General features: G+C 55.6%; 1 protein-coding gene across 4 annotated transcripts in view; it reads left to right on the forward strand.

Annotated features, from left to right (window-relative positions):
* Window positions 1-16,264, forward strand: part of FBXO25 (F-box protein 25) — a 37,608-nt gene that overhangs the window by 18,684 nt on the left and 2,660 nt on the right. For all 4 annotated transcript variants that reach the window (XM_014530384.1, XM_014530382.1, XM_014530385.1 and 1 more), the window contains exons 4-9: window positions 1,336-1,385; window positions 3,838-3,930; window positions 10,402-10,495; window positions 11,972-12,156; window positions 13,468-13,647; window positions 15,710-15,853. In XM_014530384.1, the coding sequence (XP_014385870.1) occupies window positions 1,336-1,385; window positions 3,838-3,930; window positions 10,402-10,495; window positions 11,972-12,156; window positions 13,468-13,647; window positions 15,710-15,853 (746 nt within the window). The remainder of the gene's footprint in view (window positions 1-1,335; window positions 1,386-3,837; window positions 3,931-10,401; window positions 10,496-11,971; window positions 12,157-13,467; window positions 13,648-15,709; window positions 15,854-16,264) is intronic.

Genomic DNA, 16,264 nt, shown 5'->3' on the forward strand with positions numbered 1-16,264 from the left:
GGGGGGGCCAATTGGGGAACCAGTGACCTGGGGGAGGGGCCATGGGTGGTTGGCCGCCAGCCCTGCTCCTGATCTGGGGTGGGGCCGGGTGGGGAGAGGGGCTGCAGGAGGTTGGCTGGCCGGCCCCGCCCCCCTGATCGGGCTGGTTCGCTGGCTGCAGTGGGCATCATGGCGACCGGTCGTTATGGCATTATGGTCGCTGGCTTTTTATATATATAGATTGATTTCGGAGAGAGGAAGGGAGAGGGAGAGATAGAAACATCAATGATGAGAAAGAATCATTAATTGGCTGCCTCCTGCACACCCCCTACTGGGGATTGAGCTCGAAACCTGGGCATGTGCTCTGACTGGGAAGCAAACTATGACCTCCTGGTTCATGGGTTGATGCTCAACCATTTTGTTAGTAAGATTGGCAAAAACAAAACAAAGGATAGCAAAACCCACTACAGAGCTCGCACATCCGAGCGACGGAACAGTGGTCACCATCAGTTTGCTGCCAGGCACTGAGGCCCAACCTGAGGCGTTTTGACTTTGGACTTTTGTGCAGGAGGCGCTGCTGTTCGGAGCAAGACACAAAGGTGGTCAGAGCTGGTTAGCCCTGGGGGAGGCAGGCACTCCCCTGTGCAGCCCCTACTCTGCACTGAGCGCCTCTGTAAGTTGGGAGGAGTGCTCCCGTGTAGTCAGTCTGCTGAGGAAGGTCGGGCCCTGTGTGGGGGGCAGTTATCATGACCCTTGAAGCTTTAGGATTCAGTTACATGAAAAAATTTAATTAAATCAAATACAATTTAAAGGCAAGGACATAACACTTTATTAATTGTACTTTTATAATTATGTTTTCATATTTATAGTCATTAGTAACTAATTTTCTTCTAAGTTACTAAAAGTTGGTACTGTCTGAAAATCGTATTTCATGTAAAGATGTGTTTCAGCACCTCTTAAACTAACGTTAGGAAACAGAATTTGCCCAGCCAATGTGGCTTAGTGGTTTAGCATTGACCTATGAACCGGGAGGTCATGGTTCGATTCCCAATCAGGGCACATGTCTAGGTTGTGTGCTTGACCCCAATGTGGGGCGTGCAGAAGGCGGCCGATCATGATTCTTTCTCATCATTGATGTTTCTATCTCTCTCTCCCTCTCCCTTCCTCTCTGAAATCAATAAAATTAAATTTAGAAAAAAAAACCACAAAGAATTCTGTTCACATTTAACAAGTAAAGGCATCTCAATCTGTATATCAGATAATTTTGTTAACTTATGCAACTATTTTAAGTTCCTGAAAATCTTCATTTTGAAATTATTTCCCAGATTTTAAAAACAAAGTTAATTTCTGTTGTAGGTTTTTTTCGTGAAAAATGGATCTATGTCCACAAAGAAAGCACAAGAGAAGTAAGTATTGTGTTGTGAGTAAGCGTATATGTTTTGTCCTGTTGAACATGTAACTTCACATTAAATAAGTTACTTCTTTTGCAACATCAACCCTGTGAAGACGGCTGTGTGTGTGTGTGTGTGTGTGTGTGTGTGGTCGGTGCCCCTGGCACAAACCTGAATAAACAGAACAAGGGTGGGCCTGCTCTCCCGAGAGCTGCTCCTGCGGAGCCCTGCTGCTAGCGGGGCTGCGTGGGCCTGCCGGGCTGGGACAGGGAGGACTCTAACCCTCCTTTCCCAGGCCGGGCAGCTGACATGACGTCGTAACTGACTGTGACTGGGCAAAGAGCAGTGAACCTTTCCCCTCCTTTGCTTGCCAAGTTGGAGAAGCGTTGCTATGAGCCATGAAACAGTCCACTCACTTCCACCTGTTTCCTTTTTCTCTGCTTAGTGTCCGGGAAGCTTACCTGCTTTGCAGTCTGAGGAACTCGGCACTTGCCTTATTTTGCAGCAACTGGGGAATGATTTGGGGAGTAATTGTTTAGTATACATTCCATTGGCGTAAGTTACCTGTTCCAGAGGCGTTAGTCAGTGGGTGACCTGAAACTGGCCCAGCTTCTGAGACAGAACGTATTTGACTGCTTGGTGGCGGTTAACATTGTTAGTGGGTACGGAGGGACTAATCCTTCGCATACAGTCTAATGCACCGTTACACGAATGTTTCACAGAATCTAACATAATTTGAGCTGACTTAAGACTCTTTCATATTTCATTTGCTCTGTGTTACCACACTGATGGCAGAAAAGAGAACCAGCTTAGGCCAGCGCAAGCAACCGAACAGAACTTACGTGACTCTGCAGGTGCCAGTGGATCTGTGGATCCCAGGAGCACAGTGTAACCAGCTCAGGGAGGGAGCAGGGACGGACTGAGAGCTGGCACTTCTCTCGCCAGCTCTCTCGGCCTCACTAGGCTGTCAGTCTTCTCACCTGGATGGACCAGGTATCTCTGCTGCCCGTCTACATGGCCGACTGTGGCCGCCCGCAGACACTGAGCTCCTGCCTGCATGGCTCCAGGCCCCCACCAGGTGGGCGAGCTCATGTGGTTCAGACGTGCGATTTGCTGTTCGCTCTGTGGATCAGATTTAATTCCCCCAACAGAAGAGGCTGTTGTGAGAAGGGGCTGCCTGGACAGGAGTTGTATACCAGCACACGGAGCTCTGTTCATTGAGAAGACATTAGAGTAGAAGTACCAGCTGGGATCAAGTTCAGGTTCTGTCTAGGCTTTGCTCCCCCACAGCCCCCAGAAAATACTTTGCATATAGTAGATACTCCATAAAAATAGGTATTGAGTGCTGTGAATGAATGCATCTTGTGGTTTGTGCACCCAGTAGGACTGTTCTTGGGACTTGCACAAAACACAAGCCCTTCCCTTGTGTCTTAGCTGCGCTAGGGCGAGCCTCCTCTTCTAGACCCTCCCCTGCCACCCTGGGGTTTTCTGTGATTGGCCCCCAGTTTGTCTGTCCCACGACTCTGAATTGAAAATCTCTTTCTATACTCTTCGTATTTCAAGTACCGAAGGTAGACTTTAAAGTGACACCTAATGTACAAACCAGTCGGAATGCAGGTGCATCATGGAGAAAACCATCTATGCAGAGAGTGGTGTTTCACTCGTTAAAAGACTGACTCAGTGGATAGAGCATCAGCCTGCCGACTGAAGGGTCCCGGGTTTCGTCCTGGTCAAGGACACTGCTCTGGTTGTGGGCTCAACCCCCAGTAGGGGGCGTGCAGGAGGCAGCCAATCAATGATTCTCTCATCATTGATGTTTCTGTCTCCCTTCCTCTCTGAAGTCAATAATATATATATTAAATATATATATAGATATATGTTTTAAAAAGTAGTAAAAATAGAAGACTGACTTTGTTCATCTTTTTTACTCTTGGACCTGGGTCTAATTCCAGCTTTGGGGTTTGGGTGCTGAGCAGGCCCTGCCCCGTAGTCAATCGCCCCACCTCCACCCTCTCCCTCTGCCTTCAGCCTGTGTGTTGGGCAAACGTCCAGACCTCGGGACTCCTGCGAGCAGTCACATTCTCAGCGGTCGTGTTCATAGTGGCCCTTCACAGCAGCCGCCTGCTGGGCGTGCTCGCAGTGTCGTAGCTGAGAATATTCCCACTTATTGTATGATTGCAGGCTTCATTGGCCCTCCCCCCAAATGTGTCCCAACTAAAGAAATCGGCGAGATGCGTGATGGGTCCATCTTTGTCGTCTGCCCGCGGGGTGAGGGTGTCTGTGCTGCCTCAGTGATGCATGATGGTAGGTCAGCTTCGGTGTGATTGACGCCACTCACCTGGGTGTGTCTGCATCATAGTAGACACTGTCCTTTGCTGACGGTTAAAAAACAGTTGGCACAGACTCGCCCACACTGAGCGGCATTGGCTTTGCGTGCGTCCGCGCTGACTGTTTGCTTGTCTTCCAGCGGCACGGATACTGCACCCTGGGGGAGGCCTTCACCCGCCTGGACTTCTCGAGCGCCGTGCAGGACGTGCGCAGGTTCAGCTACGTGGTCAGAGTGAGTATTTCCTTTCCCGTGAGACACTCGATGCCTTGGCCGCTGCAGAAAGCGGCGCTCCCTCGCGGTGCAGAAATATCCCAGGAGTGGGCTCAGGAGAAGACGGCTCGGTGCCGCTCAGCACCGGCTCCGCGGGCTCGGGTGGGACCGGGCCGGCCTCCGCGCTTTCTGGGTTTCTCCACGCCATGCGTGCACTCGCGCACTGTGCCAGGGAGGTGCCAGGGGAGCAGCCGTTTCCCTGCGGGTTTACCTGATGGTCCCTGCGTTTCCCACCTCACGTGTCACGGCGGAGCCTGGAACGGGGACTTCAGACAAAAGGAGCTCACAGAGCTGCTGTGCTGTTGGCACCTGGCCGGACGGGGTTTGTGTCTCAGCCTCTTCCAGAAAGGGCTCTGGGCCAGGCCTCGCCTGTCCTATTGTGTAAGAGGCCTGCTCTTCGGCTTCCTCGCCTCCTGCTGGTGCAGGGGACAGTGATGGTTCCTGCAGCTGCGGCGGGATGGGAAGACGTCTCATAGTGGCTTTCAGCCTTTAGAAACGCTACGAGAACAGATATGGATGTCAGAGGTGGGGCGGGAGGGCCTGGGTGAAGAAGATGGAGCGTTAGCGGAAGCACATGTCTGCGTGAGGGCGGGGTGGATTCGAGGGGGAAGGGCAGGGCGGAGGTGGGCAGAGGGGACGTCACAGTGTGGTTGTGCTCATAAAGGATTTTCAATTTAGCGAATAGGTAGACACACTTCTCTCTTGTGGAACCGAAACTTCTCTTCCCGAGGAAGGCGGGTTTGATTCAGGGAAACTGCTCTGATACTTTGCATTCCCCGATGCTCTGGTGATGGGATCATGAAACACCTTGGCTGGGCTACGGTTGTCCGAGGGGTTTCAGATCAGTGTTGCTCCTCGGATGCTGTGACATGACGTCACTGCCTGTAGGATCCGTTTTTCGGGATGGCTGCCAGGCAGGGTGCAAGGCCTCTGTTCCTGGGGAAAGCCCTATCTAGGTGTATCTGTGTGCTTAGGCTTAACGTTTTAGTACCAGTTAGAGAATATTTATCTTGATTAAAATGTTCTCTTGGCAGCTAAGAAGAAAGAAATGTTAGGGAGCACACGATTGGGTTGGTCACTGGAAGCCTGGGGTAGTCGTACCTACTGGCTGGTCTCCGTTGGTTTCCGGGCACCTCATGGGATGGGTACGGGGGCTCCTTTGGCACCAGCGGGGGCTGCACGGAGGCCGCCCGCCTGAGTTCTCCAGAGGTTTGTTGCCAACGGTACTTCTTTTGGAGATGATCCTCCCTGCGTTCCGAGCATTTCATGGATCCTTGAAACAGCGAAGCCATGAAAACAATGGAAGGACACAGTGACCAGACTGTCTGGTTATTTGAAGGTTTTGAAACTTTCTCCTAAGGACTGTGTTACGTCAGCAGCGTCAGCAGCGTCCTCCACGGTGCACAGAGGAGCTAGAAACAGACAGGACCAGGTGCCTGCATGAGGCTGGGGCTGGGAGGTGCCTCTCTGTGATTTTTTCACTGAGGCTTGATTTGCCCTCCCAGCACGCGTGCTTCTCCCGAGACCTGACACCTCGCCATCTGATAGGACAGTGACACAGGTGGAGTCACGGAGCAGGTAGAACGCACTGTGCTCTGTTCCTCCGCCTACGTGGGCATGAGCTCTGGGCATGATGTAGACAGAGGTAGCAAACGTGCAGACAGTGTGCCCCCAGGGAGTCGGCAGACAGGCCTGGCAACGGACAAGTGCTTCTGTTCAGACCTCCGTGATTCTACAGACTTCTTCTCGTGGAACCCCTGACTTACATGTGTCACATGACGTTTTAAAGGGGTGGCCTTGGAGTCCAGGGAATTCTGAGGGTTTCTGCTCCTTTCTAATTGAGCTGCGGTTGGCTGTGTTGAACTTTGTGAAGGGGCCCAGTCGTGGGCTAGATTATTGTCACATCCTCACCCCGGGCACTCCGGGCAGGACTGAACAAAAGGATGAAGAACGAGCCCTCTTTACACACTTTGTTTTGTGAGTCACTTTTTAAAAAAAATTTATTTTATTTTTATTGATTTCAGAGAGGAAAGGAGAGGGAGAGATAGAAACATCGATAATGAGAGAAATCATTGGTTGGCTGCCTCCTGCACACCTTCTACTGGGGATTGAGCCTGCAACCCAGGCATGTGCCCTTGACCGGAATCAAACCCGGGACCCTTCAGTCTGCAGGCCAATGCTCTACCCACTGAGCCGCACCAGCTGGGCAGTCTCCCCACTTTCACCGTCGAGTGTGCTCCACAGACTGCCCCGGCAGCGTGCACTGGCAAGCAGGGCTCTCAGATGGTCACGGTTGGCCAGTTGTTTTCTAAACCTGTGGGACCTCCTCTGCAGGAAAGCTTGGTCTTTGGAAATGAAGGACGTCCCTTCTTGGTTGTAAAACAGTCCCTCCCGCGTCCCTCAGCACAGAAAGGCGTGCTCACATTCAGTTAACAACCTCCTGTTGTCGGTGCAGGCATCGCGGTTGGCTGCTACTCCAGGCATTTCCTGTCATTTTCCCCTGAAGGTGTTGGGACAAAGTGCACGGGTGAAATTATGTTAATGCCCCTGAAAATCAGATGGAGGAGGAAAGAGTGAGAAGCGACAGTGTGGGGCCTGCTGACAGCCAAGGAAACGCTCCCCAGCCAGCAGAGGCCGAGTGCTGTCGCTCTGACGTGTCTGAGAGAAACAACAGAAGCGATGGTTGTAGTGGGCGGCGTGGGCGGCGTGTCTGGCTGGTGAGCGCCCTGGTGGTGGAGGCCTTTTGTTCAGTCGATGGCATTGCCAGCGAAAGTGAACATCCAAGTCACTTAGAAATGGTAAACGTCATTCTCACGGGGCCAGCAAGGACCCAGTACTCTTTGTTGTTCTTCAGCTTCCAGCGTATTTATCCTGTCAGCTTGGAGTATGGCTCCGTGCAGCAACCAGGAATTCTTTCAACAAAACTAAAACTGTAAATTATGCAGCAATTCAATTTATATAAACGTTAGCAGTCTTTTTTTATTGGTGAGAGAGAGAGAGAGAGAGAGAGAGAGAGAGAGAGAGAAACATCAGCTTGTTGTTCCGCTTATTGATGCATTCATTGGTGCTGCTTGTATGAGCCTGATGAGGACTGAACCTGCAACCTTGGCGTATCGGCAAGATGCTCCACCCACTGAGCTACCGGCCAGGGCCCAGCTGACATTCTTCCTTTGCGCCAGCACTGGAAGTCGGTGACAGGGATGAGGCCCATGGAGTGTTCATTCCCAGGGAAGGGGGGCAGAGGGACAGTCACAGACCATCTGCTTCACGCGTTCCCAGGACGGGAAGCCGCCTCGAAGGCAGCCTGACTCCGTCTGCGTGGCGCCGGGGACCTTCGGGCAGAGGCACGGGTCCGGACTGTGGAGAGTCGGGCCGCCGAGCTCTCCAGAGAAGGAACGACTGCAGGGTTTGCCAGAAGGTTAGGACGGGGGGTTCTGCTTGGCTTCAGGAACATCCTGCTTCTGTAGGGTTTAAGTCACTTTGTTTTACTAAATGCAGTAAAATTGAGAAACTTTTTAAAGTGAGATAAAGAAATTTCCAATCAGTGATGCTGTTAGAAGCTACTCACCAGGCCTGACGGGCACACGATGGGTGGGAGGTGCCTGGTGGGGCGGACAGTGCAGACCTGCGACCACCTCTGTCCCCTCTCTGAGCCCGTGACTTTCGGGTCATTTTCTTCATCTCCCTGGGCCTCGTCTTCTCATCTGTAGCCTGGGATCGTAGTACTGCCTCGTAGGGGTGCTTTGAGAGTTAGGCTGATCACATCCCGTACTCCAAACCGTGCCTGTCCAGCAAGCACTCCGTGTTTCTGTTCGCTGTAAATCTACATCCTGCGGGAGCCTGAACAGCCGAACCGACTCTGTCTGGTGTGGCTAGTGTCTCGGTGACACTGGAGAAGTGACTTTGACCTTGGGACCCCTTGGGGCTCCTGGGCAGCACTCAGAATCGCTGCATTACAGTGACTCCAGCTCTGCCCTCACTCCTCTCGGGGCGAGAGTAGGGCTGTGAGCGGCTCCTTTTCCTCTGGCCATTGAGGGGTCAGATGCAGTGAACCTGCGTGTCTGGCCTGTGTCCCTCAGGCTGCAGGGCGGTGAGTCTCTCGTGGGTCGGTTCCCAGAAGCCCCATTGGCTACAGACTCACCCGTCACATCTCCGTCCGGCTGCATTAGCACGAAAGCTGCTGCTTAATCTCTGAATTCCTTGTCTCTAACCGGTTCCTCAAGGAGGCGGGAGAGGAGGGTGTTGCTCCGCATTGTGATGATGGCCGACCCTGAGGACTCGGAGCAGCACGGAGCTGCTGGGAACGGGCGGGAGCAGCGCTGAGGTCCAGCCGCAGGTCTGGGCCGGGCGGCTGGGCAGGCTCTCGCCTGGTCTGCTGGGTGCTGCGTGTCGTCCGTGGTCCCCGCAGTGCGGGACACTCTACGTAAATGTTAGAAGCGGCAGAGGTGGTCTGTGGTGGTCACATTGTAATGGACTGTGGGCTTCGCCAGCCAGTGCAGCTCTGAGCATGTGGTTAGCACTTTCTCTCCTCCTCTGGAAGGCAGCGGAGGCGGCCGCGAGGAGGGAGGAGGGATAGAGTCCACTGGCTGAGGCTGGGCAGCAGGGAGGAGGGAGGAGGGATAGAGTCCACTGGCTGAGGCTGGGCAGCAGGGAGGAGGGAGGAGGGATAGAGTCCACTGGCTGAGGCTGGGCAGCAGGGAGGAGGGAGGAGGGATAGAGTCCACTGGCTGAGGCTGGGCAGCAGGGAGGAGGGAGGAGGGATAGAGTCCACTGGCTGAGGCTGGGCAGCAGGGAGGAGGGAGGAGGGATAGAGTCCACTGGCTGAGGCTGGGCAGCAGGGAGGAGGGAGGAGGGATAGAGTCCACTGGCTGAGGCTGGGCAGCAGGGAGGAGGGAGGAGGGATAGAGTCCACTGGCTGAGGCTGGGCAGCAGGGAGGAGGGAGGAGGGATAGAGTCCACTGGCTGAGGCTGGGCAGCAGGGAGGAGGGAGGAGGGATAGAGTCCACTGGCTGAGGCTGGGCAGCAGGGAGGAGGGAGGAGGGATAGAGTCCACTGGCTGAGGCTGGGCAGCAGGGAGGAGGGAGGAGGGATAGAGTCCACTGGCTGAGGCTGGGCAGCAGGGAGGAGGGAGGAGGGATAGAGTCCACTGGCTGAGGCTGGGCAGCAGGGAGGAGGGAGGAGGGATAGAGTCCACTGGCTGAGGCTGGGCAGCAGGGAGGAGGGAGGAGGGATAGAGTCCACTGGCTGAGGCTGGGCAGCAGGGAGGAGGGAGGAGGGATAGAGTCCACTGGCTGAGGCTGGGCAGCAGGGAGGAGGGAGGAGGGATAGAGTCCACTGGCTGAGGCTGGGCAGCAGGGAGGAGGGAGGAGGGATAGAGTCCACTGGCTGAGGCTGGGCAGCAGGGAGGAGGGAGGAGGGATAGAGTCCACTGGCTGAGGCTGGGCAGCAGGGAGGAGGGAGGAGGGATAGAGTCCACTGGCTGAGGCTGGGCGGCAGGCGTCCCTGCAGAGTCTGAAGTGCGTGAGGCTGGCCAGAAGCAGCCACGGTTGGGCAGAGTCGGTCAGGATGGTGCGAGTGAAGGTGTTCACAGACGCAGGGCAGGTTGGGTGACACCCGCAGCCACACATGGCCCAGGGAGAGGCTGGCAGGGCGGTGAAGTCACGGCTCAATTCCTGCTCAGAGCATGTGGGGAATTGCAGAGGCAGGTGGTGGCGTGAGCCCTGTAGGAGGGCAGCGGCTCTCCCTGGAGAGAGAGGAGCAGGCGGGCGGGCAGAGGAGCTGGGAAAGCCCTGCATTCCTTCTGGGGCCTCGGCAGGAGCTCTGCCCACCCACCTGCCTCAGGACGGGCGAGGCCAGAGGTGTGGACAGGGTGGTGAGGCACCGGGACCTGCCCGATGGCCGGTGGCGGGGGGGAGAGCATACTTGTCAGGGGTGAAAGCCTGACGGGCTGGGGAGGCATTGGGGGGGCGGGAGCTGGGAGCAGACAGACAGTGTGAGCCAAGGCTGACGGAGGAGACAGGCTGTGAGGACTGGAGCCGGGACAGGACCTGGAGGGAGCTGGGCAGAGCGGGCACTTGGGAGCGGTCAGCGTCTGAGGGGCAGAAGTGAGAGGACCGTGATTCTGAGTTTACAAGGATTGGAAAGAGAGAGCTTTGGAGAAAGGACAGACAGGAGAAGGCCCTGCACACGTAGAATTGGAGTCTTCAGGGAAGCAGACGGAGCACGGGGCTGCGCACAGGTCCACGGATCCGATGCCAGCAGGCCTGCCTGGGGCACAGGCTCGGGTCTAGGCGTCACGTCCTGGGGTGGCGTGACGGGCGCCTCTCACCGAGGACCCTGAGGGGCACACGTCCGTCCTGTGCGTGTCGTCACTGTGGTGTATGTTTCCATGTGAGGAGATTGATGCTCAGCTTTTTCCCTCTTTCTTTTAAGCTATTGCAGCTAATTGCAAAATCCCAGTTAACCTCACTGAGTGGTGTGGCACAAAAGAATTACTTCAACATTTTGGATAAAATCGTTCACAAGGGTAAGAGGATGACTGACCTTTTTCATCGTCTGAATCTTAATGAGCTTTAGTGTGAAGAGAGGGGTTTTCTCTGACCCCCACCCCGTGTGTGTGTCCAACGGTGACGTCCGGTGCGTGGCCGTGGCTGCACAGCCGTGCCAGGGCCTCTGGCTCTCACGTCCACGTGCTGTTTATGTTTTTAAAGTTGCGTTTGCATAGGAAGGAGTATATTACATTAATACAAGAAATGTATCATTGTGCTATTATTAGAAAGATAAGTGAAAGGACATCTCACCTGTTCCTGGCTAGCCGTTCACACTTCACTTCACCACATAATGTTTCCATAACCATCAGGGTTGGGGCTCAGTTGTTTCAGCAACAAATAAACCTACACATTTCTTTTTAATTTAGTGAATGTATTGATTGATTAGTGGCAAATAGGTAGAACAATAGGGTTTATGCATGTATAGGGTGTCCCCAAAAAATGTATACATACTCTAACAGCTGATAGCTCCATTTTGAAAATGCAATGTATTTGAGTAAGCACTGCCTTTGTATTTTCATAGTGTGTGTACATTTTGGGGGACACCCTATATCTGAGTTAATGGCTGAGTGCAGCCATTTTTAAACACCATTTTTCTTTATGGCAGAATGTAAAGAACATGGAGGCTGACAGTTTAAACTCAAAAAGTAGACTCGACCAGAAATGCTTGGTCAGGAAACAGTTTAAAGTCTGTTTAAGTCTCGTCATATCTGCAGTATCTCAGAAACCAGGTGGGGTCGCAGTGGAATGAGGTCATTGTTCATTGTGACAGAACGTAGACAATGTACAATTAACAGTTTCACTTAAGCTGACAGTTTGGTACCATTAGGTCCTTTCGCTCTGTTGTGCCACCATCACCACCATCATCTTCCCCAGAACATTCTCATCTTCCCAACTGAGCCTCTGTCCCCATAGACCAATGATGGCGAACCTATGACACGCGTGTCAGAGGTGACATGCGAACTCATTTTTTTGGTTGATTTTTCTTTGTTAAATGGCATTTAAATATATAAAATAAATATCAAAAATATAAGTCTTTGTTTTACTATGGTTGCAAATATCAAAAAATTTCTATATGTGACACGGCACCAGAGTTAAGTAATTTGTATATGTGACACGGCACCAGAGTTAAGTTAGGGTTTTTCAAAATGCTGACACGCTGAGCTCAAAAGGTTCGCCATCACTGGCCTAGACACTCACTCCCACCGTCCCTACCCCTGGTTCCACCGTCCACTTGTGTCTCAGGCTCCGACTCCTCCGTCCGCAGACAGGGAGTCCCACAGCCGCTGTCTGTCCGGCTTGTCTCCCTGAGCATCGTGTCTTCTTCCTTTCCGAGGCTGAGTGCAGTCGGCTGTGTGCGTGCACCCCATTTCATCTGTAGGTTACATCGGGGTGCAGCTGGCCCTCTCCCAGGTGGCAGCTGTCCACGCACAGTCGTGCTGTTTTTGTTCCAGTGCTCGACGACCACCAGAACCCTCGGCTGATCAAAGACCTGCTCCAAGACCTGAGCTCCACCCTCTGCATCCTGATCCGCGGCGTGGGCAAGTCCGTGCTGGTGGGGAACATCAACATCTGGGTCTGCCGGTTGGAGACGATTCTCGCCTGGCAGCAGCAGCTGCAGAACCTGCAGATGACGCAGGTACGACCTTAGCACGAAGTCGTGACCTCTTCTCCAGACTCCCGGCTTGGAGGATGATGCTCTCTTCCTCTTTCGTGTTATTGAAGTTGTTTTTAGATGGGTGAGACCAAAGAGCCCGTTAGTGGGCTCCAGCTGCTACTGAAAAGGGCTGACTCCGCAGGTGGCCAGGTGGTAAACTCGCTCACCCTGAAAGGAAATTAGGTGCTTTGGGCTCAAATGACATCAGGAAATCACGGCTCCGTGTGTGCGCAATCTGCCCTTCCCCGCCCTGTGGCTCGTGCAGGGCCTGTACTCCCCTCACTTGCTCGCTCTGCGTGGACGCGGATGCACAGGTGTGTGGAGGCAGATGCACGCGTGTGGCTTGTAAGCAAGATGGCCCACGTGACAGACATGCCATCACATCCAAACTGTTGCCAGTGTCCAAGGCCCATGGTACCTGCAGCTTGAGGCACTGGATGAGGCAGAAATGTGGCCTTGCTCCCCTGTGGTTGTGTCTGATGAGCTGAGGAAGGGTTTGCACAGCAAGGACAGTGACAGCGCTCTGAGGGGACAGTGAGGGCGCCCTGTGCCCTCCACACCTCTCCCTGCACCCGCCCTCCTGGGATCAAGGGCGTTTATTCCTCCACACATGTCCCTTGTCTAGGGCACTGGGTCATGGAAGAGAAGAGGCAGCACACGGGACCAGCTGTGCTGGGGCTGAGGCTCTGACCGCCGGGGACACTTCTGCCTCTGCGGCGGGGGCAGAGCTGGGTGGAGCCCAGCAGACACCTGCCGTCTGTCCGTCTGTCCGTAGGAGACTCCTGCGGACAATGAGGGCCTGCACGGCACAGCCCCTGGCACAGGCCTCCGACAGCACCACATGGTGCCAGCCCTCCTGAGGGACAGTTCAGTTCCCTCACCGGCTTGTGTGAGGGAGGGTGTGGCTTATGTACTTGAAATCACAGAGCTGTGAGCTAGAAGGGCCTCCGTGAAGGATTCATCCACGCCCCTGGCCACTGAGCTGCCCAGGCTGAGAGCAGAGGCTTGGAGCGCAGTGCACACTCCGTGGCCTGACACGTCCCCAGCACCTGCCCCTTCCAGGTGCCCCTTTGCGTGTCGTCTAGTAAACAGGTCCCCTCGTGCAGATGCAGTGGAGGGGCTGTCGCCATAAGCAGCCTGGGCCATTCCGGCTCCAATTCCGGGCGTCCCTGGTGGCCAGCAGAGGAGGCGTGGGGTCAGGGACGCTGGCATCACGCCCCGGGCAGGTGGGGGAGGGGAATGTTAGGTCGGTCTGTGGCCTGAAGGCGCTGTGTCCTGCTCCCTTTCTCGCAGGAGAACCATGGCCTCACGCTCAGTGACCTGCCCTTGCACATGCTGAACAACATCCTGTACCGGCTCTCCGACGGCTGGGACATCGTGACGCTGGGCCAGGTGAGCCCCACGCTGCGCACGCTCAGCGAGGACCGGCGGCTCTGGAAGAAGCTGTGTCAGTACCACTTTGCTGAGAAGCAGGTGAGTGGTGGCCTCGGAATCGTCCAGTTTAGGAAGGTCGTGTGTGGCTTCTCTCCGACAGCTTATGCAGTTTCCTGTTCATCTTTAAAAAGGACCGTGAACTCATATGACCCAACACGGAACACAGAACAGGGCGGCGTTCCCCCCTCTGTTGACAGCACCGTGTCGCTGTCTCCCCTATGGGCTCAGGCTGCGTGTCCGCTACGGCCGGGGCCTCGCCAGCCTTGGTTTCCTGGGCGGCGGGTGGCATGCTGCTGTCCATGTCCTCCCTGCCCTCCCTGCCCTCCCTGCGTTATGCTCCGCGGTCAGGGCTGTGGCTGTGTGCGAGGCAGCCTGGGTCTGCGGGAGGGGAGGGGAGGCGGGCGGTCCGCGTCCGCAGAGACGGCTGTGGTGGAGCTGGTGACGGACTCGGGAAGTGGAAGTGGGTGTGCTGTGAGCACGTCCACTCTGCAGGCGGACGGGAGAGGACCCCCTGAGGAAATGCAGGTCACGGGGCAGTGGCAGTTGTGGGCGTGGTCCGCGTGGCAGGGCCCTGCGCGAGGAGGCGCGTCATGAGCCCCGTGGACCCTCCCCTGCCTGGCGGCGTTTGGAACAGGTGCAGCTCTAGAGTGAAGAGCAGGCGAGTGGCACAGGGAGCCGGTGACAGGCGGCGCCAAGAAGGAAGGGTGTGGACATGGACCAACCCAGGGACTTGCGGCCCATTGGCTGGGGTGGGCGCAGCCGTGTACCGTGGTCCCTGGGGGTTGGGAGTCACAGGTGGAGACGGTGGGTTGAGATGCCTCCCAGGTGCCCGAGTGCAGCCCGTCGAGAGGCCCGGGTGTCTGAAGGACTCGAGAGGAGGCGGCGGGCCTCGGGCAGCGGCTAACAGCGCTCCTGAGGGCCTGAGAGGAGGGGCCAAGGCTCCCAGAGGTCACCTGGGACCCAGAGGACGCCTGCTAGACTGAGTCCTGTGGTGGTGGGCGACCCCAGGAAAACTGGGGGATCTCGGGGAGAAGCCCAGGGTCAGGGTTACTTGAAGGGGAAGAGTGAGATTGCATTCTGGAGTTGGCACTGGTGTGGGGACGGTGCGTGTTTGAGGGAGGGCTCGTGCCTAGGGATCGAGCGGGTGACGTGCGTCTGGGTGGCGGCCCGGAGCTCCTGGGGGCCCCTCCCCAGGTGCCCTGGCTGCTCCCCAGCTCGAGGGTCAAGTGTATGGTGGGCGTCTTGGGAACATGGTTGACCATTTGTGAGGTCCTTGCATGCATTCCGTAAAGGGCTACTGTATTTTTCTTAATATATTTTCATCGATCTCAGAGAGAAAGGGAAAGGGAGAGGGAGAGAGAGAGAGAGAAACATCAGTGATGAGAGAGAATCATTGATTGGCTGCCTTCTGGGGACAAGCCCACAACCCGGGCATGTGGCCTTGACCAGAATCGAACCTGGGACCCTTCAGTCCGGAGGCTGACGCTCTAGCCACTGAACCACACCAGCTCAGACCTAAAGGGCCCCTGTAGAGGCTCTGTCGTCCGCACAGTTTCATGTCGGTGTCAGAATTGGCACCACAGGTGCATCTTGTCTGCATGCTGTGCCAACCAGATGGAAAGCCCAGGTGCCGCCTGGCAGCGACTCCCACCCCCGGCAGGTGTGACAGTGTCTCTTTCCGACTCAGGGCAAGCCCTGGGCCTCTTGGCCGTTTGTACATCTTCACAGAAATGTCTTTTCAGGGCCTTTGCTCATGTCGGGCAGATGATGTGTGTAACTTCCTGCCTCTTTGATTTGACTTGTCACGTGCAGTTGACATACAGTATTATATCAGTTTCAGGTGTGCAGCGTCGTGGTTGGACTTACTGTTAGTTGAACTACTTATGGGCATCAGGCCAGATCTGAATAGTGAAGTCTGCGTCACGGCTGTGTGGGGTCCCATAGTAGGGGCACGCGCTTCCTCTGATGAGTCCCTTGGGTTTAACCCAGGTAGTTTAAGTCCAGTGATTCCGTGTTGCCCGCGCCACCTGCCTCTTGAACAGTTTTGCACCTCGTCACGCTCTGCTCACCACTGCTGACTGAGCGGAGCGTGCGCGTCTAGTTCTGCAGACACCTGATCCTCTCGGAGAAGGGCCACGTGGAGTGGAAGCTGATGTACTTTGCGCTGCAGAAGTGCTACCCGACGCGGGAGCAGTACGGGGACACGCTGCTCTTCTGCCGGCACTGCAGCACCCTCTTCTGGAAGGTGAGCTGCGGGCGCGGGCGGGCGGGCGGCAGGCAGGGACAGCTTGTCATCTGCACTGAGCACAGAGGGGAGCAAACAGGAAGCTGTGGCGGAAGCGTGCGGGGCTGTCTGTCCCAGACGCAGGGCAGGCAGGTTCATGAACACAGAGTGCCCTGGGGTTCGGATCCGAGCGACGAGGAGCCGACCATTGGCCTCTGCCTGTCCCTGGATGGCGGTCCTCCCTGTGGTGACTTGGCGGTTGGGGCACGTCCCAGGGGAGGCACGTCCCAGGGGAGGCAGGCAGCAGGTCTGCTGGCGCCCTCGGGCCTCCCCTGGCAGAGGCTGCTCCTGGCTGAGGGTTTTCCCGAGCCCTCAGCCTAGAAAGGACGACCTTCACTTACCTGTTCCCCAGACATGGCCTTCGTCCCACAG

Source organism: Myotis brandtii, unplaced genomic scaffold (assembly GCF_000412655.1).
Source record: "Myotis brandtii unplaced genomic scaffold, ASM41265v1 scaffold736, whole genome shotgun sequence".
Lineage (NCBI taxonomy): Eukaryota > Metazoa > Chordata > Mammalia > Chiroptera > Vespertilionidae > Myotis > Myotis brandtii.